Source organism: Aspergillus flavus, chromosome 7 (assembly GCF_009017415.1).
Source record: "Aspergillus flavus chromosome 7, complete sequence".
Taxonomy (NCBI): Eukaryota; Fungi; Ascomycota; class Eurotiomycetes; order Eurotiales; family Aspergillaceae; genus Aspergillus; species Aspergillus flavus.
In genome coordinates, this window is record NC_092404.1 from 363,447 (window position 1) to 387,957 (window position 24,511).

Here is a 24,511-nt window from a genome sequence, read left to right on the forward strand (position 1 = left end):
AAGAGTCAATCACGGCTCAGTGTTCGTCGATAATAACCTCGCCGACTCAGCATCCTCCAATGTGCCCCGGCTGTAATTGTCGAATTTAAGCTCCCCAACGAGCGTCTTCACATTACTGCTCCACGTCAGTATATGCGAAAGAGTCATACACGAAAGAACCTACCTCAATAAATCCCTCAAAGTAAAACCCACCACAGACCTCAGCACCTCCAGCGTCACAAATGCCGAAAAAGCCGGATCCTGTACATGGCGAATACTCAACAACTCACCATCAATCCTCTGCAAATGCCTTGCCAAGGGGAACGAATCACCGACAGACAAATACGGCGGCAAGGGCTGGGCATTGGCAAGCGAAGCCGACAAATGGCAAAGTAGCGAGGTTAGAGAATGGGAATGGAAATCGGCAGATTGTAACGCGATCGAGGCGAGCTGCGAGACCCATCTTTCTCCCGAGTTACGAGAACTTTCCGTCTCCCTGGACGAGACATTTAGATGCTGGGTTGTATGTGCCATCAATGCCATGCTGGTTAGCATTCGCTGGATCTCGGAGATGATGTGGTCGTAAGTTTCCTTTGGGAATTTGCCGCCGATTGGGGGCTCGTATGTACTGAAGTGACTGTACGTGCGGAGTTGGTTTAGGAGCATCATTTCTTCTTTGAAGATTTTGTGTCCGGAGGTTTCGAGCTTGTAGGATGCTGAGCGGGTGTCTTGGCCATTGCTTAGTTCGCCGTGGAGCCAGAGCTCGACGGTTGTGTGCATGCAGCTGTAAAATTTGGCGAGGACGAATAGTGCTCGACCAACGGATTTCCTCAGCGTGGACTTTGCGGTGATCGGGTATGGGAAAATGACCCAGAAGAAGGAGATGGCGCATCCGGCGGCAACGGCGGCGAGTTTGTAGGGTCCGAAGATGTAGATGGGGTAGTATGGTTGGCCGTTGGAGGTTGCGACCTCCATTCCTAGTTTGCGGACCTGGGTTGGTTAGCTATCTTGCGTATGTTCAAGTAACATCGACAGGCCTACCTGTAGTTCATAGCCAACAATGACATTCAGGGTGACGATTGAGATGATGGAAGGGCCGAAGTATTGAGGGACGTTCACGTAGAAATAGTACTATGGAGCAACCGTGAGAAATAGAATGAGTCGAGAATGAATGAAGTCTTACCTCAAATACATTTGCCAGATATAGAAATACAATGACGCCGGGAGTTTTCTGATCGACAATGTACCAGACGACCAAGCTCAAGACTAGCGAGACGGCGGTAGCTACAATACGGGCCACGAAGCCAAACATAGATTGTCCACTTGTCGGGTTCATGCCGATCACAATGACAATCATAGCCCAGATGCACCTTTGGCGAATGAAGAAGTTCTGCGTTTGATGCAAAAACGCCAATATGCCAACGGAGAATGCAGCGGCCGCAACGCGAAATCCGAAAATACTATACTCCGACTTGATGACATGCGAGATAAAGCGAATGATAGTGCTCGCTTTCTCCAGAAGGTTAGCTGGAGGTAGATGCTCGGGATCAGGGAATCGGTCGGGCTCATCCTCTGCATGGATCGAGGCGGGATTGGCCTGGGAAGGCTGCCTGCTGTCCGAGCCTCTCGACTTATCCTTCTCAGACTTTAAGGATAGCCATCCTCGTATAGAATTTTGCATGGGGAAGATTGGTCCGCTCTTTTTCATTGTTCCATCCGCAACCTTGCTATCTGCAAACTTGATTAGTTCGAGCACTCCGTTGAGAAGACTCTCCTGCAGATGGCCCATGTACAGAATCAGGAAAAACTCCTGCCTGACGTCGGAGTCAGGTATCACAGCTCTAGAGTCATTGGATATGTCGTCGACCTTTTCTGACGCCGAGAATGCTTCAAGACTCGCTAAAGATCGTGGGAGCTCCTTGCGTCGTTCGAAGTACTTGCTCATTTCTTGCTCGAATCGAGAAGTGAAGTTTGAATCAAGTGGACTAATCGCCTCGCCTTTGGACTCCTCATCACCGGATTCGTTGCGCTTGCTCTCTAGTTGCTTAGGCTTGGCCAGCTCCAATGCCAACAAAACATATTGCAGTCCTCCCGTTGTTAGACTGGTCGCATCCGCCAAACGGTCATGGAGAGTCCCCGAAACCTTCTCCATCTCTGATTGCTTCAGTAACTCATCTCCACGTTCACCATCCGACCCCCTGTCATTCTCCCGTGACCCTTCGTTCTTGATGATCATATCCAGAACCTCCGGAAGCTGAACCATTCCAGCCAGAGGCAACAAAATGCTTCGTAATAACCCTCCAATACGGTTGAGATCGCTCGCGGACAACTTTCCCCAAGCAAACTCATCATTAGCATAAAATAGATCGGACTGTAGTTTCCCATGAAGAGCATTCAATTTCGTGATTGACGCCGTAAGCTGTTTCTTCCGTGCCTCTAAATCAGATCCAGGATTATTCTCAACATCACGAATAGTCTGAGCAGTTCGTGTCCTGTTCAAGAGTCCCTGACCTCCTGTCAGTAGCTGAGGTGTACGCTCCACGAACGCCATTTGGGATTGAAGGACTGCATCAATCTGCGCCACATAGCCCTTGATGTCGTGGAAAACGTTACGTCGGCTGGTAATGGGTAATATCAATAAGGATACACCTGTCGCAATGGCGAAACCGATCATGAAGCCCTTCAAAAGTCTCGAGACGAATGCCAAACCGTCGGATACCGTCACGAAGGTCCCGGCGCGTGTGATGGTGACAGATGCAAAGATGGAAAAGGCGACCATGGGATCCTGCAGTTCCATAGGGCGCCATGCACGGATGGTGTTAGCGACCCTGCTCTGGTATTAGTATATAACCCAACATGACTTTACTAAGGTAGCCAAATATCTCGTCATATAATGATTGACGCGGACGAATAGAGGACACAACGAACCATATCATAAAGATCAGCCAGATGGCAGACACAGCACAGGCGTCACTACTATATCCATTCTTAACACTCTCATTGGCATCCGGAGGAGTATTGTGCTCTCTTGCTTTGACAGCACAGTAGATTGTAAGGCAGCAAAGGGAAGCCGAAACGCATGTTGATAGGAGATTGAAGAACATGATCTTCATGAACTTGGCGCGTGGGGTCAAAGCTTGCGACAATATTGAGATGAGGGCGGATAAATATCCGATTGTCAATGTGATGTCCGCGACTGCATCGCTTTGGTATCTGTAGCTAATTAACCATCGTGTTCTGTGCTCCGTGGAGGTTGTATACGGACATTGCGATCACGATGGTCGGTGGTAATGCACCTTTCAGCATCATGAGGAAGGACCGTGAGTCCAGCCCCAGACGTGATTTCCATGTTAACGGGTTTAAAATACTTGAGATACTTAGTATTGCTCTAATTTATGGCGAGTGAGTTGCTTACCTTAAGAGTTTAGATGGTTTCGAGTTATTACTGTTCGTTTGAGGAGCCATGCTTGTTACAGCGGACTGCTAACCCACTCCGTTCTTGTTATGCAGTCACCGTCGCGGTATATGTTACATGAAGGTTAAGATGTGATAAAAGGAAAAGTTTTCAAATCTAGATTTAGCTACCAGTATCAAGAACTCTAAATAACGCGAATTAAAATCGGCGGCTGCAAGCGGATCGGGTTACCGTGCCTGAAATCCATGGCGCGTGCCGAGCTAAATGCCGATAGCTGGTTAGAAAAGTCCCTGCGCTGGGGATTGTCCCCTTCTTAAGAGCTTCTTAAGAATCAAGATTCCGCTAACACAATATCTCGGGATATATTTCCGTGTACCCAAGATAACATGGATATGTACTGAATAGGAGGAATATAATACAGGTGGTTTGTGATTGACGATATGCACGTGACGGGTCAATTGGCTCCGAGAATTCTTTGAATCATGGACTAATTTAGGGAAACTTGGCGAAAAGTCAAATACATGGACAGAGAAGAGGAAGGTAATCGAGATCAGATTAAATGACAGCAATACTAGGGAATATATCCAAGATTAGCCGTGATAATCCTCCAAACGACTTGCGGGTGAAGTCTTTACCGTTCTAGGGAAGTGTTCACATGACAGCCTGAAGGAGCCCTAATTTGGCTAAAAATGCCTCTTACGACGACATATATTGAAATGGAATGCTCCTGCATCACTTCATCATACTCCTACCGCAGTTGAGTTGGAGGGGATGCCGTGTAACTGTGCATGACAAATATTCTAGAGGCTTCCCCCGAGTAAGGGATGCAATGTGATTTCATGAGAACCGTGAATGAGTTCAACACGCTCTGCATTGTGAAGTATCTACAAAGTACAGTCGAACTGATCCATTCAAGAGACTATCAATCAATAGGGCCAAACAGGAAAGTTTAGTCTTTCATGTTATCGGACTAATGATTCATCGAGTGGGATCCGTTCAGCCACAGTGGTGCGGAGATGGTGGAGAGGGCTGAAGATCCCACTGGTCGAGACCAATCGCCTAATTGCCATTCCAGCTTGAGTAACGTATGTATATGCTGTACCTTCGATCACCATGGAAAGAGATGGATGCCTAGTATCGGATCCTTTCTCAACATTCCTGAGATGTGACGGAATACTACGTCTCGATATGGGAATGACTGCCGAGTATAGTCAACGTCCTGTAGGGAGAGAATCATCAATGATCATGCAAGAAGGATCAGCATGACACAGCAGATAACGGGAGCAACTGCTCCCTTACCATACCATACCGGTACCTATGACATAATGGGTGGGCAAAGACGGTCGCACTGCGTAATGGACGATACAAATGGAGCAATCGGGGCTTCGGCGCCTCTGCTCCGAGGACTGGACTCTGAGCCCCTGACATCAATTCCACCAATCACCGTCAGATATCGGCACGGCAGAGTGAGGCGTCATTCCCCACTGACCTCGCTTGCCCTACTTTTCTTTCTTTCTTTTTTTTTTCTCAAAATTAATTAATTAATTAATTAATTAATATTTTTATCTTGGCTTCACCCTACAGGGAGAACCATGAATGACAACAATGAACGCCCCCTTACATAGCCAACAAATGGAAAAACCTACCGTCATCGTGCGGAACTTGGACTTCCCAAAGTTGGGAATTCACCGGCGATTCATTCCAGTGGTACAGTGTCAGGGCAGGACCGGCATGGATGACGACCGCAACCATGGAAGAGGGAACTGGTTGCCATCTCACTGATAGAAGACATCTCGGAGATAAGCCAATGGCTATGACAGAAGACCCGATTCACGATGAATGCTCATAGGGCCGACTGTCAACGACGGACGTGGCGCAGTGTCCTGTCCCAACCAAGTGCCCATTCCAGCTGTGAAATTATTTTTAACGTCGTTCTGGTCCATGGATCCAATGAGTCTCGCATTACGATGATCATTCCCGTCTTGGCAAACATCATTAGCTACTAAGCACTTGCCGCCAAGGGCCTCTTAAAACTGAGGCAAATCTCCGTGGATTCCCCTGAAGCTTGTCCTGTTCCTTCCATTCCTCTGTTTCCTTTTTCTGAATTTCAGATTCTGCAATATCTGCAACTACTGCCTAGGGATTCTACCTAGACCCCTGCCCCTGTGACCACTGATCTCTGGTTCTGAAATACATGCGTAAGTTGCCCTCTGCTCCACTCTCCACTCCACTCTTATCTGCTTTCCCGTTCTGGATAAGAGCTGGCCGCCAGCTTCATAGCAGTGAATTTGCTCCCTTTACCCCCCAACTCGGTCAAATATCAAGTTTGGTGCCTTTTTAACTGACGATTTGATGCGACCTCCAGACCGGATTCACTCGTGGGCGAAAGCTCACGCGTCCTCTCGTGGTTCTGCTCCTGAGACTCAAACTCCAGCCAGCACTCTCGATCCTCTACCCACCGGTGGAGTGCCCGCAACCTCCAAACAAAATGGTCAAGTGACTGAACCCGCGGGGACCCTGGCAAGTCCAGGGTCGAATCCTGAAAAATCCGATGGGGAACAACAGTCTACCCCTAACCGAGGACTTCTTGTCCGTATGAAGGATGGCAGCATCCGGTTCGTCAGCCATACGAAGCATGCCCTCTGTCACAGCTGGGTCAATGTTCTGCTCGTATTCGTGCCCGTTGGCATTGCCGTCAAAGCCGTCGGCTTAAGCGCGGGGCTTATCTTTGCCATGAATGCCATTGCCATCATTCCCCTGGCCGGTCTATTGAGCCATGCTACCGAATGTGTCGCGAGTCGTTTGGGAGACACCATCGGTGCTCTCATCAACGTCACTTTCGGAAATGCGGTAGAGCTCATTATCTTCATTATCGCACTCGTGAAGGACGAAATTCGAGTGGTTCAAGCCTCCTTGTTAGGTTCCATTCTAGCGAACCTGCTGCTTATCATGGGAATGGCCTTCCTCCTGGGAGGTCTTCGTTTCCAGGAACAAATCTACAACAGCACTGTTACTCAAATGAGTGCATGTCTTCTCAGCTTGAGTGTCATGAGTTTGCTTTTGCCCACCGCTTTCCACGCCTCATGGTCGGACAACACCGCTGCTGATAAATATACCCTGAAAGTCAGCCGCGGAACTAGTGTGGTCTTGCTTCTTGTTTACGTCCTCTACATTGTCTTCCAACTCAAGTCCCACTCCTATCTATATGCCAGTATCCCACAACAGATCATCGACGAGGAATCACACCCTGGTGTTCTGGCCGACTTTATGAACCATTCTTCAGATTCCTCCAGCAGTTCGTCGGACGAATCCGACGATACGACAACCTCATGGACCACTGCCAAACGTATCAAGAGAGCGATGAAATACCGCAGACATCGAAAATCGAGCACTAGCTCCAAGGGCACCGCTTCCACTCCATCATTCCGTAAGCAGGTTCTGTCGGAAATGCCATCTACGGGAAGCAGTGAGACGCCCGACTCTGTTCATCGCTCAACGTCGATCCCCACGGACGATCCCGCAGCCTGTGCTATTGATTTCGGTGATGACCCTCGCTACGAGGCAGACAATGATACACACCAATTCGAACCTCAATTCCGAGACTTCGGTCAGGAGTCCAATGCGGTGAAGCTTTCCAAGAAAGAACTCAAGGCCAAACGACGTGAGATGCGGAAGCAACAGAAGCTCGCGGAGAAGGCAAATGAGGCGACCGCTATGGACAACGCCACCAATGCTCGTCCATCCTTGAAGGCTCACCTGTCGGAACCTCCTCTGGAGCCGAGTGCATCGCAGAAGGGCCAAGAGGACCTAGATTCTCCCAAGAGGCGCTCACCGTTCCGTCCTGCTATCCCATCCTTGTTGTCGAACACTGTTTTCTCTAACTCCCAAGCCCCGTACAACGTTCGGGGTGATGCATCTGGAAACCTCAACGGCCTCCGACGCACCAATTCCCTCCCGTCTCGCATGAACCGCCCTCCACCTGTCGGAAATGCGGTTCAATTCGCCCGTGGCGCAGCCCGGATGCCCACCGCTGTCAACCCGCAGACCCTCCAACCAGCGCCGGAACATCAAGAACCGGAAATGTCCCGCACCGCTGCAGTTGTCATGTTGCTTCTCTCTACTGGCTTGGTCGCTGTCTGTGCCGAATTTCTAGTGGACGCAATTCCCGAGATGATCGAAAGCTCATCCGTCAGTGAGGCCTTCATCGGTCTAATCATTCTTCCCATTGTTGGTAATGCAGCGGAACACGTTACCGCCGTCAGTGTGGCTACAAAGAACAAAATGGATTTGTCCATCGGTGTCTCTGTTGGTAGTAGTATTCAAATCGGTGAGTTTTATCAATCTTGTTTTATAAGACACGTATAACTGACGATTGATAGCCATTTTCGTCACCCCTCTGGTGGTCATTCTCGGCTGGTGTATGGACAAAGACATGTCCTTGTACTTCACTCTCTTCGAGACTATAAGTCTTTTCGTCACCGCATTTGTGGTGAACTTCCTGGTGTTGGATGGTCGCAGTAACTATCTCGAAGGCGCTCTTTTGATTGCCGCCTATGTGATTATTGGGTATGTTTATTGATTCAGTACCTCACGCTATCCAGTTCAAGACTAACCTTTCGCACAGTGTTGCTGCGTTCTTCTACCCCCCTGCTAGTCAATCTAGCGATGTTGCTAGTGCTGGGTATTAGTTACACGTAATATTCGACGGTTGATGCTAATGGATGCCGTCGGAGTTATCCCCTACTTTCTACCTCAATACGAAGTTAAATGTAATAGATATTATGTACCATGGTAGGAGAAACGGTTTGGATGAGATAGTACATACTTTTATTCCTCTCGGACTGGATCGCGTTGGAACACTACCAGAATGAATTATAGGTGTCTGAGCACCTTACGGTTTTCGGGCATCTTTTTTACTTCCTATAATAGTTATTTACTTAGGGATTTCTCTTATTTACTCGAAGATTTCTCCGTATCTGGTCTTCAGATCCGGAGTTTACGATTGTCTAGCACACATAATAACTCTGGTCCGCAGTAGTAGATCTAGATTCACGAATTGCTCCATATACTCAGATCAATCCTCTTGGTGAATATCAACATGTACACCCTCGGGAAACTGAACCCCCTTCAGGTCATCCACGGAAACATTCTCGGGGGCGACAAATCTACCCATCATTAGTAGACCCAGACTCAACCGATATTCCATAAACATACGAAGTAGTATGTATAGGAGGAAAGCTCTTCATAGAGATGAACAAGGTCTGCTCCGTGGCTCCCTTCTCCGCGAATTTGTCTTTGGTCCTGTATTTATGAGTCAGAGAGGTATATCAAAGGAAGTTTAGACTGTAAGTGCAATCGACGGTCAACATTACACCTGCTCAATGGTGCTTCCATATTGCTGATATGCTTCTGGGGAGTCGTAGCGGATTACGATTGTCTATCAGTATTAGTGTATTTGAAATTGGTGGGATGGTGAGATGGAATGGATTGTGACTGACAAACCGGCGCATTGCTCTGTTTGGTTCTTCTTTACCAGTTCTTTGGTGAGTATTGGTTATTGATTCGTTTGCGTAGTGGAAATAATATGTAGAAGGTGGGGTTCATGAACGTTCATAAACTAGTCCGCTTCTGGCCTGCAGGGAGGCTATGCTGATGACATCATCGCTGGCTAGGTCTTTATTATTGCGTGTCCAAATACTCGAGCTAGGGCTATACATTAGGATAAATAGTATAATGATAGAAAGTCAGATCTAGTGTTTATTATCGCTATGTTCATAGGGGGGCTTTATTGAGAGTAAACAGGTCCTCGTGTCGAATACTTAAAGATACAAGTACTAGTTCACATATTTATATAGAGATTTGTCATATGAAGGCGTACAAATTCTTAAATGACAGACTAAAATACACAGAAACAGAAACGCAAGACGGTAATAAATGACGCAGTACCCTGAGCCTCAAGATACTTAAACCCATCCACCTTCTGATAAACCAAGCCCGACCTTTCCAATAGCCTTGCCGGATTCAAGGATCTTATGTGCCTCTTTAATTCCTTCAAGATTCAATTGCAGTCGCCTCGTCAAGTGGCACTTAATCTTGCCTGCATCAATAAGAGCTGAAAGCTCTTCCAACATTTCTCCCTGATCGGTCTCCACCCCATGATACAGCCTCGATCCAAGCCAACACCAGACGAAAGTTAAAGACTTAGACATAAACTGAGTACCATACATGTTCATATCGGCGGATTGAACAATCGAGCAAACCTTCCCCAGCGGTGCAATAATATCCGAGCAAACACCAAGGTACTGCGCTGTGGAATGGGTAATGTAAACATATCTGTCTCGAGAATTAGCACATATCCACTTCAAAGAACGATCAATAACTGCTCACTTGATAGGCACATCAAGCTGAAGCTCATCAATCTGCTTCTTCAAATCCTCCCGGTGGTTGATAACATGAGTCGCTCCCATTTTCTTCGTGAAATCGATCGTCTCAGGTCGCGATGCCGTGGTAACCACGACAGGCAAATCGAGTACCCATCGCGCGATTTGAGACGCCATGGCCCCTACACCACCGGCACCGTTGATGATCAGTATGCCGGCCTTTTCTCCCTTTTTGATCTCCAGTCGATCCACTAAGGACTCGTAGGCCGTTCCATATGTTAGTGGCATCGCGGCAGCCTCGACAAAATCCAGTGATTTCGGTTTATGCCCGACAGTGGCATCCGGGACAATTTGGTATTCACAGTAGGCTCCTTGTTTTGTCGGAGATGAGACATAGAATACTTCGTCTCCGGGCTTGAATCTGGTACATTCTGGACCAACTTCTTGAACTATCCCGGCGCCGTCATATCCCATGATATGGAATGGGCGAGGAACGAATTTATAATAGTCTGCAGGTATTGGATTAGTGCGTGGCTGTGTCCGTAATGGAGTTGATAGTACCTGGTGCGTCATCATAAGTCCCATTCCTAACTTTGGTGTCGATTGGATTGACAGCGGCAGCTTTCACCCTAACATTTTTGTGAGCTGACCTTGATCACTATATAGCAATAGGGCGGATGAAAGAACCTTACTTGATAAGCAATTCCTTCCCTCGTGGCTTATCTGGCTTTGGGATCTTCCGACATATCAAATTGTCTACGGGACCGTACTGCTCGACTCCGACGGCATTCATAGCGGATATTCATGAAAGAGACAATATCTTCGATTTTTGGGACGGTTGTTAGGATCAAGATTGCGAAGGTCCGAGGTAAAAGGTTCACTTAAATGAAGGACTTAATGGTGCCTCGACGTGGGGAGTGGTTTTTCACTCGGCTTACCCAATGATGTTATGATGATGTTACCCGAGATATGCCAGAGCTCAAACTACAACTACTACTGACTAACCTTTTGTTGATCTTAATGATTTCTCCCTGAAAGTGACAATACGAATTTATTAATTTACCTAATACGTAAAGTGCAAGAGCTCTGGGCCACTGTCCTGGCTTTCTTGACTAAATACGAGGCCTAATCTTGGTATAGTGATGGTAGTCTGTTAGGATATAAGATATCCCGTTTATTTTAATCATGGATATAGTAATGAAATCTGGAATAGATTTTAAATATCTTAACACGCTTTGGCTTTCACAAGTTTAATAATATGACCAATGTTTCTACCAATATTTTACAACATGGACACATCTGCCATTGAGTGCCTACTTGCATTGTACTCGACCTAGGTGGAGCTAGCAAAACTGGCAGCACATTCCATGGCGAACCCAAAACACCGAGCATACCACCCTTGCGACCAATAGCTAAGCTCCACGCAATGAGGTGCGCCTATAATCAAGCTCCCATCGACACGGACACTACTCTTAAAGGCCCGTACGCAGGTTTCAATTTCCTGTTCAGTAGCCACAAAGAATGGGTCATCCTCCACAAGAGAAAACATCACAGGCGTTAAAACATGCGCCGCCCACTTCTGCTTCCAGACAGGGAGCCATATCGCCGCAAACTGTGATACTTCGGAGAGAGGGCACGGCGCGTTGAGGCGCTCACTATGCTCCAAAATCTCCGGGTCAAATGTCCCTGGTCTGAACATTATGTTGTCTTTTGCGTCCAGAGGGAAGAGTGCATGGTCATTATCGACAGGAAGAAACGAAGGAGGGCCATCTTTCATAAATGAGGACTGCTTATCGCCCATGCCACTTGCAATCAAACCCCCAAGGGGATACGACGGCGCCTTATCTTGAGCATGTAAAGCTGCGGTAATAATGGCTGGCATCACTCCTAAGCTGTGAGATAGCAGGACGATACAATTGCATTGGCTTGGCATGCCAATCTCGCGCCAGAGTGTGGGGAGGATTTGTTGATGCAACAAGAAACCGGATTGTTCGAAAAAGTCTGAACCTTCAGGAATAGGCAGGATAGAGCTCGTTCCGCCATAAGAAGGACGATCAATGGAAACAAAAGGCACCCCAAAAGCAGCGCTCGCCAAGGAAGCAGAGCATTTGGGAGTGGCGTTAAAATAGCGGTGATCATAGCATCCTCCATGAAGGCCCACGATCAAAGGACGGTACTTAAGAGGGGTCCCTGAAGATGGTGGAATGGAATGCACACCTTCCACGGTGCCATTATTAGGAAGCGTGAATCGAAATGACTGCATGATATGTGGAGACTTTCGATGGCCGCTTCAGGCAGTAGGCTTAGGGATAGCAGAAAGAAAGGAGAGAAAGTGAAATAAGACCTGCAAAGTGTCCATAGCCCATTTGCTTATGCCTTTTATAAGCAGGCCGAAACCGGCCTTAACCGGCCTTAAGGGAAGGGATTGCCTCCAAGGACTATGAGTTTACAGTGGAGGCTGTTTAAAACCAATTCATTTAGAGGATATCGGTACCCGAAAGCGTCGAGAATCAACCGCTGACAGCGGGTTCATGTAAAAAGTAAAGGGATCCAATGGACGCCACGGACACCAGAGTATTAACTCCGTTCCGATTTCATATACTGATAAAAGCGTCATAGGATACAATTTGTCCATGAGTTGACCTAGTGGAGCTCTTGTAGTGGGTCTATAACCAAAGTTTCTACTCTCGGACTTAGCCGGAATTAAGACTCCAATACTCCCACCGATTAAATGTCTAAGAGAGAGTAAACGGGGCTGTATAAGTCTAGACGAGCATCCACTCTAATATAATGACCCGTTTCTCAAATTCTAGATATGCGAGTACAGCCACGGAAACTGTCACTTATGATCTCTTCTCTCTGGGTTCATATATTAGCCATGTGTTACGAGACGCCGAAGGTCAATAATCCACTGAAGGCCCCAATGATGCGCGCCCAACTGCCGGATGAATTCAATGAAGAAAGTCCCAAAGATAAGTCGAATTTCCCCCCCGGATATAGGAATCCGCATCGATTCTTACCAGACTGGCGCTTCTCTTTACCTTACTGCCCACGATCTCGAAAAAGCAAATACAGCCTTGGGGAATATTGTACGCAACCATAGAATTCATCTACTACTTCTTGACGTGGACTATCCTGGCATATGTTCACGCTTGTGCGACGGAGTTACGGCCAAAGGGTCAGGCTATCAACAATTTTTATCAAGGTTGCAAAGGTAATGGCGCGTCCAGAGGGCCAGACGGCTGCTGGCTTCGAGAAACAATTCAGAACTTACCACCCTGATCATTTTGTTGGCTCTGACAGATACAAACGTTTGGTAGCGTTAGAGCTCCTCGTTGGAACCTTATCCCCATCGCCTCGTAGGTTCAAGTTGTCAATACGTCTCCGTTGCCATCAATATATTAACCGCTCTTATTTAGGTTGATGATTGTGTTCACTAGTTCTTGAACGATTCAAACAATATTGCTACAAGCTCTCCTTGGGCACTATATCAGTTTTGTTTGAGGAACGAGATATGCCTATAATAAAAGCCTGGTTTTCCTGTAAACTTGCGTATCTTCTTGCAATCCGGCCTCGATGCTATTGATATCGCCTTGTTTTTTTTTTTTTTTTTTTTTTTTTTTTTTTTTTTTCTAAAACTCACGCCTTCGCTCCTGGCCAGAATATCCCCCGATCTAGTATCAACATACTAAGAATCCTTGAGTGTATCAATATCCCCGGCCCGTATCATCCGTAACCGAATAATTTGAAGCTAATATCAACTCCACCAGCAAGGTATACCTAGGTGTGAGAAGATAGTAAAACGTCAGGTGGTTTTTATGCGATAATATCATGTATATTGCCAGCCCCCACAAGACCTCTAGACCTTTTGTACCTACATTATAAATCAACCAGCTCTATCATCGCCACTAATGGAGCCCTAAAGCTCTCACATATATCAGTATTATGTGAATAGGAAACGAACACTGACCTTGTGCGACTTTTAGGTTATTCTTAAGCCCAGAATTTATATGATGGCAATTCTGATATCAAGCCAGTTGAAAAATTAGTGGAATTCATATTATTTGATTCACCGAGTCTCACGATGTGTAAAGCTGACTAAATAGACGGACTTTAAACGGGAAGTCTAATATGGAGCGTGGCCGGGGCTCATAGCATATGTAGAGCTCAACAGAAAATTAATAGATCTATATGGTATACGCCGGGCTTTATCCTTACGGGAATTACCATCTGATTGTCTAAGCGAGTCTATTATTCTAGTTAATATCTTAATTAGGAGAGATAGTTCTTAAGAGTAATTGCCTAGTATTGTTAATGATAAACCTTCCACTGCTTTCTGCTGTATGGAAATGCTCAAACATTAACGTAACTGCCCGGAGAGCTCAATGCCTGAGCGTCTATTCTGTAAAACGGTTTGATACGGCGACCTGCATCATGGATCATTGCTTTGACTCCCCAGGTTGGCCTGAATTCTTGCCCGATTACAATCAACACTACTGTCTACATTAAATGCAGCTAGCGTTTAGCGTTTGACTGGTCAACCGGGATTTGAAGTTCAATTCCACTGTTGGCTAGTACTTTAACTGCAGCTAGCGTTTAGCGTTTGACTGGTCAACGATTTGAAGTTCATTTTTTTCCATTTTGCCTAGCGTCCTTTGACGGAGGATACTAGCGTCCTTTGACGGAGGTTACTAGCGTACTCTGACGGGCGCTACGTACTGACTGTCAAGCGCCAGCCAAGCAACGCTAGTTCTCCAGTCCTCCGGTGGCGCAAGGTTCGAGAACGGAAGATAACTCGCCCAGCAAATGAGAAAAAAGTGTGTCACTCGTGGATACATGTATTCCGCACAGCTAAATCATCGAGATGCGTCTCAGAAGTCACCTAGACTTTCCAGGACCTCCCTATGGTCTACTCAGTCCGTCATTGTCTTTAAAGCCATTTTCTCAGTAACTAATCACCACCAGTCCAGACTGCTTTTATCACTTAAAGCTGGGGACTCATGCGTTCTTAAGGCAGGGACAGACCTCTTCTCTCTTACTTCTCCCTTCTTTTCTTCTCGCTCGATATCTATATACACTATCTCCAGATCTCCTATCCAATCAAGCACATCGCTCAGTAATTTCCTTCTTCATTATATACACGATATCATTTGTCTTACCGCTGTCTGCCCTATTTGGAGATAGCCATTTATCACGGAAAGCTGTTGAGTCGTGGAACAAGAGAATTGCTTCTCACGAACATGGCCGATACTCCAAATACGTCAGCTGCTCTTCCCCAGCATGCTGCACCGTTTAATATTCCTAGTCACAACATCGCTCCATGCCCCGGGTGTGAAAACATTGGGCCTCTGAAAGGAGATTTCCATATGGACCCTTTATCTCTCAGCCCCGAGTGCATACCACTCACTTTGTTCAACTCATACCCCCAATCACCGTTCAAAAACTCATTGGATGAACGGATCACAAACCCAGGCCCTGCTACGCAGGGTGAGCCAGAGGTGGGCTTGGATATGCACCTGTCGACTACTTCACAATTGAGCGAGGTAGTTGTTAGTCCAAGGAACCATACCGCGATTCACAATCATGAGTGCGTCAACCTTGGTCTGAGCGGTACGCGATGGAACGCAGCATTCGAGGACAATACAGCTCTAGATCGTCAGCATGGTAATCTAGTAAGGAACCTCACAGTTGCCCCCACCATTCAGCCGGTCCAGTTCCAATCTAGAGTTGGACAGCAAAACGTCTGCACGAACATGAATCAAAGGTACTACTATCCTTACCTTATACCCAAAGTCCATGACCGTGTATCTGACTGGATATAGTGAAAATGATGCGCGACCTATCCTCCGATGCAGATGGGAGGGCTGCACCTCTAGACGACACTTCAATCGCGAGGCTGACCTCGTGCGCCACATTAAGACCATCCATATCTCTCCTCGGTCTTACAAATGTACTATTGAGAATTGTTCGAAGACCTACAATCGAGGGGATAATCTGAAAGAGCACATCCTCAGGGTTCATCAGATATCACATGATGCTTAGGGCTTTTGCGTCACCTCTTATTGCACGCTTGCGTTTTGTTGTTCTTGTTGCGCTGAGATGTGTCTTTCATAGTTCAAAATTTTCGGGATATTTCTCATTATAGTTATATGTGCCTTCGCTGTATTAAGCAAGCCGTTGTTGCGATTCGATGACATGTGTATCTCTTATTACTAACAAAATATCTTCATTAGCCTGTTTTTATCTTATTATGTCTCCCTATCCTCATAAAAAGGACACCTGAGTCTCCAAATAAGGCTGACATATTAGTGTGGACTGGAAATAATATTCTGTTAGATATACTAGCACCTACTGCCTCTATTACTAGTGCAGTTGAAAGTAGAGTATAAATGGCTCTTGGAGTCTTCGGATAGTGTGTATAGGGTGTGATTGTTGGAGCGGTTTAGAGTGCGATGTTATCTCTTTTCTTTTGTATCTCAGATTGATGCTGTTAATGAGAATTTGACTACGATTCATGGACATAGAGATAGTATAGTGCGACGCCATTTCCTGCTCGACTAAAAGTCAATTAGCACATGGTCTAACGTTCCACCTCAATATATTTAACAGTTGGAACATACCAAAGTCCAGGCTTAGTTATCTACATTCTCCTCTATCCAATCCATGATAAAATCCGCAATCTGGAGATTATTCTTATCCTGCATCATCATATGACTATTCCCGTAGATACCCAGTTTCGGTAGTTCCGCCATAAAAGCTCTTCCCCCAGCAGCAGTAAGCCGATCCACAACAGCCTGACAACCCTGAAGTGACTGCGGCCAAACTCTGCGAGAAACCTTCGCTTGATCAAGGTAGTCGCCATAAACAAATAATGTAGGGATTGTCGCCAGCACAGCTATCTCCTCGTCCGTAAGCGTGGGACACTGTCCCTCGATTGAAACAATGCCCCTGACAGCCGAAGAATTATTCAGGGCTGCATAAAAAGGGAAGAACGCTGATTCCGAGTGCCCAACTAGCACCGCACCATGTACCTTACTAGCTAAGCTTGCCAGATTGGCGTATGTGGGATTCGGATTTGGCAGCATGGCGTTTAGATCCGGGATCACTTGTTTGGAGAGTTCTGCCATAGCCTCTATGGGATATTGCAGGCCTGGGAAAACCTGGGGGTAAGTGTACCCGAAGCGGAAGAGATCCCAGGCACGCTGTCGACCGGCGATCTCAATTCTTGGCAGGGCCGATGGGGCCACTTCTCCAAGCTGAACTTGATTGAAAATGGTCGGGTCAAAACCAGAGCGTGCACGAGATGTCTGATCGGGTATATAGACGGGGTGGCCTTTCCGTACGAGGTATTCGGCCCAGCCCATGCGACCGTCAGGCGTATTTTGGTATGTTTTCCCACTGAGGCAGCAGCCGTGGACAAGAATGTATGGGAGGTGGTTGGTTCCGTTCATCGGAATTTGGTACTCCACGTACATTTGGTCCACGAATATCCAGTCTTCTGGAGGATAATCAAACAATGGGTTTGAGCGGTCGCCAGTATTTACTAGAGTCTTCACTTCGCGACCGCCGACGAAGAAGTCGCCCGCATCTTGTAAGATAAGAGGTCCGTTGCGGTGGCCTTGAATATGCAGGGACGTAGCTGCTGCTAGTGCAGCGGAAGCGACAACACAAAAAAATGACAACATTCGTAGGCTTTGCGAAACTATTAGATACCTTTCAATCATGATTTCGCAAGTTTAGCCGCTTTGGAACTGTACGGTAAACACTGACTTTTCTTGAACAAGTTGGTAGCTATCGGAATATTAACGGTTCGTCACGTCCGCCTGATGATGACCGGGCAAGTTATTATATCGCTAAAGAAAGCAAGAATATCCAGTGTATCAGATAGACCGGGTTTCTGAACAGGAAGACGAGCCTCATAAAACCTGCCTGTCTGTCAGATCCATCCCTGTGACTGAGTGTCGAATGGTTGAAAATTATCGGGCAAAGGTTTGCAGAAGATGAATATATAGTTCTAGTCATACTAGTGTAATGGTGATGCCAAAACGCAGGCCAGGCAACCACCCATTCACATATCGATGCGGCGTATGGTCAATGCAAGTAATCATTCCAGTATTTCTAATACGATGCTCTGTTATATCTGACAGCAGCGGTTCGGACAGCTTGAGTCCTATGCGGTTAAGACTTCGTGCCACGCACGCTCTAGCGGGTCGGAATTCTAGAAGCCCCAAAATTCGGACTTCCTTCAAATTACGTAGTAAGTCGCATCCTTTCATGGAGTCATATCCCCTGTCCCTCAGACCTCCCTCCTTCACTCTCTCCCTGAAAATGCACTCACGGGTCTTCACAGTCCAATTCCTTTCAGTCTATTATTTCGAGCTTTCTCGTTTCGCGTATACCGACCTCATGATCCGTTGAACAGCTTAAAGAGCTAGTCGTGTCAAGTTCCAGCAAGTGCTCGCCGTAATGATGTCCAAGCGATTGCCTTTGAGTTGTGAGAAATGTCGGGAGCGCAAAATTTGTCGTATCGGCTTTGGGCACTCACCTTCTCTGATATGTTCACGGCGTGGTTATGCATCAAGTTGTGATCAGCCACCACCGACAATCGTAAACAGGCAAAATACACAACCTCAACCAACATTAGACCCGTCTCTGCAATTTGGGAGACTTAATGAAGCAAAATATTGCATTGACCACGGCGTTGCTGAGTCAGAAAGGCCCTTAACCTGCCTTGTGCATTGAGTTCAGACAGGCGAATCACCCACTGGGTATGTTCGGATCGCTTAGCCCAAGAGAAAGTGGTAAAAGCATCGGCGGAGCTCATCCCCATTAAGGCTACGGAAATATTTTCCACCCCAAGTCTAAGAAATGAGTGGAACAAAAAGTTGGAACCACAGATGAAATGCGTGGCGAACTAATCCGCCCCACATCCATGCATTTAATAAGTGGTCCTCAACACCGCTCATTTGGAAAAAGCGTGTCTCAGCCGCAGCTGGGTCATTTCCAAAGGTCGATGGCGTTTACTATGCATACCATGAATTGGAATCAGAATGCGGTATTGTATATCTCTAGGTTTCTCTTTGGGCTTGAAAATGGGTGTGTGGACATAGGCAAGTGAATAGAAATACCGACCTCCTAGCTTTCCAAAAGTCCAAGGGAAAAAGAAAACGATGAGAAAAGAATAGAAAAGGAACAGAGTTTTTCGGGGCTGAAGGCTGCATAACTAGTCTCCCGTGCCAGCGAATGTTTAGTCGCTTAGTCTGCTTTCTGTGCATAGAAAGGTAAGGCCAGTGCAAATCCTCAAATAAAAGCCTATTCCTCGTGTTCTAGAGGTCCTCAAGCTTCGCTCTCTCATTCATACAAGCCCGCAGGCGGAGATATTACCCATCATGACAACCAATAACCAGACATTGTCGCAGTGGAAAGGCTTAGTCGCCAAATACCCCAAAGTCGAGTTCATATGGCTAGAGCTCCTGTGGTATACATCTAATACGTTCGTTCGGATGGTGCCCAGAGCAAAATTCGCAGCAATGATAGAAAGCGATACCTACTTCAACGTCCCTCTGGTGGCCTTCTACTTGACCCCGGGTGATCATCCGGCGAAAGGCGCCTCGCCCAGTGGGTCATTTCGGCTTTGTCCTGACCTAAGTACAGCATATTGCCAGGCAGGCTCAGGTGGCACCCGTCTAGTCATCCAGTGCGAATGCACCCAACCAGACGGGTCTCCATTGGATTTGTGCGCGCGGTCCCGCCTCCGCACACTGGATAATACCCTGCAATGCAAGATGGGCATGGATATTCTGATCGGGTTTGAAATCGAAGTAGTGTTTATGAAACCCGAGAAATCACCTGATGGGGCACCAACATACAGCCCTCTGAGCTCGCTTCATTCATGGTCCTCTGTAACAAGGGATGACTTAATGTACCTGGACCTTATCGAGAGTATTGCGCGCTCATTGGCGGACGTCGGCATCATGCTGGAGCATTTTCATTCCGAGGCAGCACCAGGGCAGTGGGAGTTCGTGCTTCCCCCGGAAAGCCCAGTGAAGGCCATTGATTCACTTCTCAAGGCCCGAGAAACGATCAGGTCGGTGGCTTGTTCAGGGGGGTTGCATGCCACCCTATATCCTAGGGTAATAGATGACGAGATCGGAACCGGCGCACACGTCCATATATCTGTCAACAACCGGAATGGGTATACCCAGTCGCCCGACGGTTTCTTTGGCGGTATAATACAGCATATGCCTTCCATTCTGGCGTTCACGTTACCGCAAGAAGTGAGTTACCAACGAGTTCAGACAGGACTATTTAGTGGAGGTGAATACGCCTGCTGGGGCTGGGAGAATAAGGAGGCATCGCTGCGTCGCATCGACATGAACCGTTTTGAGTTCAAATTGATGGACGGGCTTGCAAACCCTTATCTTGCGCTTTCAGCCATCTTAGCAGCGGGTTTAGACGGTCTTGAAAAGGAAACACCCCTTCTAGGTGGGCCCTGCGACCAAGCGTACGCGCATCTCCGGCCGGAAGAGCAGAAAGCGCTTGGCATAACGACAATGTTGCCAAAAACGCTGAAGGATAGTTTGGCCGCGCTGGAAGCAAACTCTGAATTAGGTGTACTGCTTGGGCCCGGTATGGTCTCTGCCTATGCTATGGTGAAGCGGGGAGAAGTGGATTCTTTACGGGCAATGCCTGACGATGCAAGAAAGGCTTGGTTGATCTCGAGGTACTGACATGAAATGGTCGCGCCATTGCTCCAGTTGACGATAGAAGATTTTCTTTGTCCTGCTTTCCTTTTTCCAAGTTTATATATCTTCGTTTAGATTTTAAATCTCCAAGCGTTAAAGTCCTGGTGTTCGAAGATCACACCCCGGGCGCATTCTATGTGTCATCTTCGCACAGCGATCTATATTGATACGAGATTCTACCTCTTGCTCAAGGTAGACCTCAGGCCTTGGACATGAAACTAACTATAACATTTCTATAGTCGTTCATGAATGTTAGGAATTTAGACGTCCAGCGTAGAAAAGGGGAAATGCTTCTGGTTCTTGCTATACTCCAACCTAGCCTCTATCAAAACTTGCTCCTTAAATTAAACCTAATGTCAGTCTATTCATACAGAAATACTGCATGTCTGGTATCACAGAACGCAGAAGTACCTAAAAGCGGTTAAACGCACTACGTGGTGAGCACAGCAACACAATAACCGAGAAGAGTTTTATTAAGTTCCATGAGATAGAAACTGACAGAGAGCACGTGTTTTTGTGCATCACGCTCACAATCAAGGGCTGATTCAATATTAGCAAGCAGAGACGTGTTACTTCAAGGGAGAAAACAGTGACGATATTAGTTATAGATCCTCCCTAACTAGCAGTGTGGAGCTCGGCCCCTGTCAAGGTCGGTAAAATGTTTTGTAAAAGTTACGACTTGATATTTGGACGAGGTCTTGAACTACAACGCACCAGCCTCCGATAGTTATCGATGTAACGTTGGAGAATCCGAGTGGGTTCAAAATTGGCCCACATTAGGCCCCTTCCGCCAGGTGGATAATCCCTGTATCTCTACCTGATCAAAAGCTCCGACTTGTCATTCTAAACTCCAATCCTGGTAGGTGGAATTGAACGAGCTATGGCATGTCTACGTACATAGCAAGTACGCCGAGAGGATGTGTCACTAGTATGAGGTCTTTTCGAGCAAATGATTAGCTCGTGAATCATGACCATACTCTACAGAAACCTGTAGTAACTTTGGTCCTCCAGTAGGCTCAATTAAGGCTAGCGGCCAAGACAAGAAGTCGAAGCTTATTACTATCCCGAAGGTATAAACAGATTGATACGGATTGAACAAGGCCCTTCGTTACGTGAACGTTAAGTAGATCAAAATCACTTCTTTCTCCCCCACCGTAGATAGCTTATGATTATACCGAGGCTATATACTCATATTGCTTCTTGGGTTTGGCCCCCACACTAGGTCCCATAGTTATGCAGGCTCCCCACTTTTAGCGAAGCAGCGTTCATAGACATTTGGAGGTCATAATCAGAAACTCCCCAGAGGCCCTGGCTAATGCACTTAATATCTTTTTGTGTGGTTAATGCAACCTCCTGTTTACACCATTGGAATAATCCCGCAACGTGATGGAAACCCCAGCATTAGAGAGTAAAAAATCGTTACTTGTTAGCAAGGATGATTGGTCTGATAGTGAACCAGCGTCGCCCATAGGTTTACCATCGATGCTGGAAGATGGTCCAGCTATAAAGAGCGACAACATTTCCCTTGTCTCAACTATCAGTCATTGCCTGCTGAGCATCTTCGTTTGGGCACCAGTGAGGTAGCAAACCCTTCTATCCTCTTCTTTTAGCCTAGTTCCTGGCTTCGAGCTGAGCATACTTCAGGTTCCTTATCTATTACTTTCCTCCGCTAGAACGTGTCTTACCAGCTCCTTCTCCTGTGTCTCAGGAAACCCAACTGAAGATGAAGTTCCTCTCGTCCCTTTTGCTGCTTCTGGCGGGCGCCGACGCAATCAATGGTCATCCCGCAGCCGTGGAGCAGTTCACGCGTGAGCTGGAGGTAGCTAGTCCCAACCCATCCGGGCTTACTCTGCGAGCCCTCCAACAAAGAGCACCGAACTGCAGCCGCGTCGATTATTTCATCTCCAGAATCACATCGGTTAAAGCCCAGTACGTAAAGAGCATTCCCGCCGACGCGTACCGTTTGCATCCGACTAATAACTTTAACAGGGTTGCCTTCGTTACCTTCGGCCCTGAAGCCGCCAAATACATTTGCCGCGCCATAACACATGGTGATCCCACGTGCGATGACTGGGCTCAGGGAATCAGATACGCTCTGGGGCTGATCTTCGCAATCTTCGGCAAAGATGGCGCGGAGCCAGCAGTTCGTCCTGGAGAACCAGTTCGCAGAATAAACGCAAGAAGCTACATGGATATCGCCACTACTGCTCTGAAAGACAGCAGCTTGGAGTTCGCCAGCATCGAGGCGGACGACAATCTGCCCAGCGTCGAGAAGCGGTCCTTGGATGAGCCATCTCTAGTCGAGAGATTCCTTATCCGTGGCTTGTATCATGCTGATCTGGGCAACGACGCGACTAATATTTGGGTCAACCATTACAGTAATGGCGATAACATCCTGCAAATTGCCCCAGAGGATGGTCAACACAACGGTAACTCTACTCCAACTAGGCGATGGGATAAGCCTGGCTTCAAAATTGCTTACACCACGAGAAATAAATCTCCACTTAATGAGCAAGACGCCCTGAAGATGGCCAGGCATATTAGTATGAAATGGCAGGGCATGGCTATTGGCAATGATATCTCGGATTTCATAGGGTTTGTGGAGACAGGTCACACGGCGAACTTCTATTTCCGCATTATTCCTGAGCACAAGGGGTACGGGTTAAACTACGAAAGTGTGGATATCTGTGGCGGTATGGCGGGGATGTTATAAGATGTATATTGTGAAAGTCAAGACACTCCAACGCCTTTCCAGACAGAGTCAGACATAGAACAAGATAGTGATACGCTGGATTATCTACATTGGAAATATTCACACTCTATTACTGTTAGGACAATACACTTCATCAGGGTTAACTTCATCACCCAAAATCTATCTTAATGTGGCAGGTATTGTGGCAGGCTCTTCCTTGATCTGTGAAAATTATGCCCTCAACCTCATTTTAGCCACAGTGATTTCGACATAAGAGCTGAACGGGGGTGCCTACAGGTTTTCCTCGCCGCTGGTACAGATATCTCCTGGCTCTGTTGAATATGTATGATGTATGTCGGCCCCAAAAAGGAAACATCAGCCCATACCCATGTTCAGGCTTTTGATAGGAATTCTAGTTCATTTTAGTCAAGCTGGGATACCGTAGATAGTAGTATGTGGATCTATGAAACTTTGGCAATCATGGATTGATTAATCGCCTGATTCGTTTGTCTACAGAACATACGGAAATAGTGGCTCAGAATTTCAAAGACCCAACAGTATCGTCTGATTTTTCGCAACCGAGATGTTAGCCGTCTCTTAGGCTAGCTGCCCGACCCCGCTTCGGGGTATTGGTCTGATATCGTGTACGTGAGCCTCGAGCATGAGTCCAGTCCTGTCATTGATAAAGAAAGATGGGTAACACGCTGGCATGCGCCAACCCCAACCACGTAGAGCGTTCTGGAGCTTTTGGTACCACACACCTGATGCCTATTTTGATCAATAATGGGCACCACTGGGCCGTAAGCAGTATCCTCAAGGTAACTGTATGTCTTTTGGTGCTCTCATGTAGACCGTTTTGTCCAAGTCACGGTTTAGGAATGCGGCTTTTACATATCGCTGGTGGACACCGTTCCCGAGCACTAGTAGATTTAAATGCACATTCTCACACCATAATCAATACCTAAGAGTCAGGAATTGAGAAAATGGGAAAACAGCATGTTTATGTAGGGATAAAACATGGAAACTTTCAATGGTTAGCATAGTCCGGACAGATATTCCTTTGTACGTCTTTGTTTAGAACTTTACATTACCAGACCCCACTGCTGGCGGTCGTATTGAATGTTTGCCTGTACCACTATACCGTCATGTGAACTAGACTTCGTTGAGACCCTGAACAACTTCAAGCATTACGCCTGAGCTTGTCCCTGTTGCGTTGTCCTCAGGCTTGTCACCTGCCAGCGCTATATAGCTTGCTTTTACCTACCGTGAGTATGATACCTATTTTCTCACCACTTCTGGT

At 46.9% G+C, this 24,511-nt stretch overlaps 10 protein-coding genes across 10 annotated transcripts; 5 read left to right on the forward strand and 5 right to left on the reverse strand.

Moving 5' to 3' along the window:
• Positions 1-9: 9 nt before the first annotated feature.
• Positions 10-3,328, reverse strand: F9C07_5273 (uncharacterized protein; the record flags this gene model as incomplete). Its single annotated transcript, XM_071511332.1, has 6 exons — positions 10-115; positions 164-969; positions 1,021-1,110; positions 1,163-2,807; positions 2,908-3,192; positions 3,276-3,328. The coding sequence occupies 6 exons, from the start codon at positions 3,326-3,328 to the stop codon at positions 10-12; spliced, it is 2,985 nt and encodes a 994-aa protein (XP_071366826.1).
• A 1,599-nt stretch (positions 3,329-4,927) lies between these two features.
• On the forward strand, positions 4,928-8,407 carry F9C07_2280517 (membrane bound cation transporter). Its single transcript, XM_041295019.2, has 4 exons — positions 4,928-5,592; positions 5,760-7,721; positions 7,774-7,960; positions 8,019-8,407. Exons 1-4 carry the CDS (start codon positions 5,589-5,591, stop codon positions 8,080-8,082), a joined length of 2,217 nt encoding a protein of 738 aa, XP_041149892.2. The 5' UTR covers positions 4,928-5,588; the 3' UTR covers positions 8,083-8,407.
• On the reverse strand, positions 8,408-9,026 carry F9C07_2143484 (uncharacterized protein). The gene is made up of 4 exons (XM_071509184.1): positions 8,893-9,026; positions 8,767-8,831; positions 8,609-8,695; positions 8,408-8,559 (listed from the first exon to the last, which is right to left on the reverse strand). The coding sequence occupies exons 1-4, from the start codon at positions 8,902-8,904 to the stop codon at positions 8,469-8,471; spliced, it is 255 nt and encodes an 84-aa protein (XP_071366827.1). The 5' UTR covers positions 8,905-9,026; the 3' UTR covers positions 8,408-8,468.
• Positions 9,027-9,036: 10 nt separating this feature from the next.
• Positions 9,037-10,702, reverse strand: F9C07_1836220 (quinone oxidoreductase). Its single transcript, XM_071508422.1, has 5 exons — positions 10,467-10,702; positions 10,336-10,403; positions 9,782-10,283; positions 9,110-9,727; positions 9,037-9,062 (listed from the first exon to the last, which is right to left on the reverse strand). The coding sequence occupies exons 1-4, from the start codon at positions 10,565-10,567 to the stop codon at positions 9,358-9,360; spliced, it is 1,041 nt and encodes a 346-aa protein (XP_071366828.1). The 5' UTR covers positions 10,568-10,702; the 3' UTR covers positions 9,037-9,062; positions 9,110-9,357.
• Positions 10,703-11,107: 405 nt separating this feature from the next.
• On the reverse strand, positions 11,108-12,037 carry F9C07_5277 (uncharacterized protein; the record flags this gene model as incomplete). Its single annotated transcript, XM_041287349.1, has 1 exon — positions 11,108-12,037. One exon carries the CDS (start codon positions 12,035-12,037, stop codon positions 11,108-11,110), a length of 930 nt encoding a protein of 309 aa, XP_041149894.1.
• A 500-nt stretch (positions 12,038-12,537) lies between these two features.
• On the forward strand, positions 12,538-13,075 carry F9C07_1836332 (uncharacterized protein). The gene has a single exon (XM_071508423.1). It carries the CDS (start codon positions 12,590-12,592, stop codon positions 12,875-12,877), a length of 288 nt encoding a protein of 95 aa, XP_071366829.1. The 5' UTR covers positions 12,538-12,589; the 3' UTR covers positions 12,878-13,075.
• A 1,939-nt stretch (positions 13,076-15,014) lies between these two features.
• F9C07_5278 (uncharacterized protein) lies at positions 15,015-15,596 on the forward strand (the record flags this gene model as incomplete). The annotated part of the gene is made up of 1 exon (XM_041287344.2): positions 15,015-15,596. The coding sequence occupies one exon, from the start codon at positions 15,015-15,017 to the stop codon at positions 15,594-15,596; it is 582 nt and encodes a 193-aa protein (XP_041149895.2).
• An 810-nt stretch (positions 15,597-16,406) lies between these two features.
• F9C07_5279 (Alpha/Beta hydrolase protein) lies at positions 16,407-17,498 on the reverse strand (the record flags this gene model as incomplete). Its single annotated transcript, XM_041287350.2, has 1 exon — positions 16,407-17,498. One exon carries the CDS (start codon positions 17,496-17,498, stop codon positions 16,407-16,409), a length of 1,092 nt encoding a protein of 363 aa, XP_041149896.2.
• Positions 17,499-19,163: 1,665 nt separating this feature from the next.
• fluG lies at positions 19,164-20,504 on the forward strand (the record flags this gene model as incomplete). Its single annotated transcript, XM_041287345.1, has 1 exon — positions 19,164-20,504. The coding sequence occupies one exon, from the start codon at positions 19,164-19,166 to the stop codon at positions 20,502-20,504; it is 1,341 nt and encodes a 446-aa protein (XP_041149897.1).
• A 1,401-nt stretch (positions 20,505-21,905) lies between these two features.
• On the forward strand, positions 21,906-23,232 carry F9C07_2063492 (uncharacterized protein; the record flags this gene model as incomplete). Its single annotated transcript, XM_071508684.1, has 2 exons — positions 21,906-22,099; positions 22,164-23,232. 2 exons carry the CDS (start codon positions 21,906-21,908, stop codon positions 23,230-23,232), a joined length of 1,263 nt encoding a protein of 420 aa, XP_071366830.1.
• Positions 23,233-24,511: the final 1,279 nt, after the last annotated feature.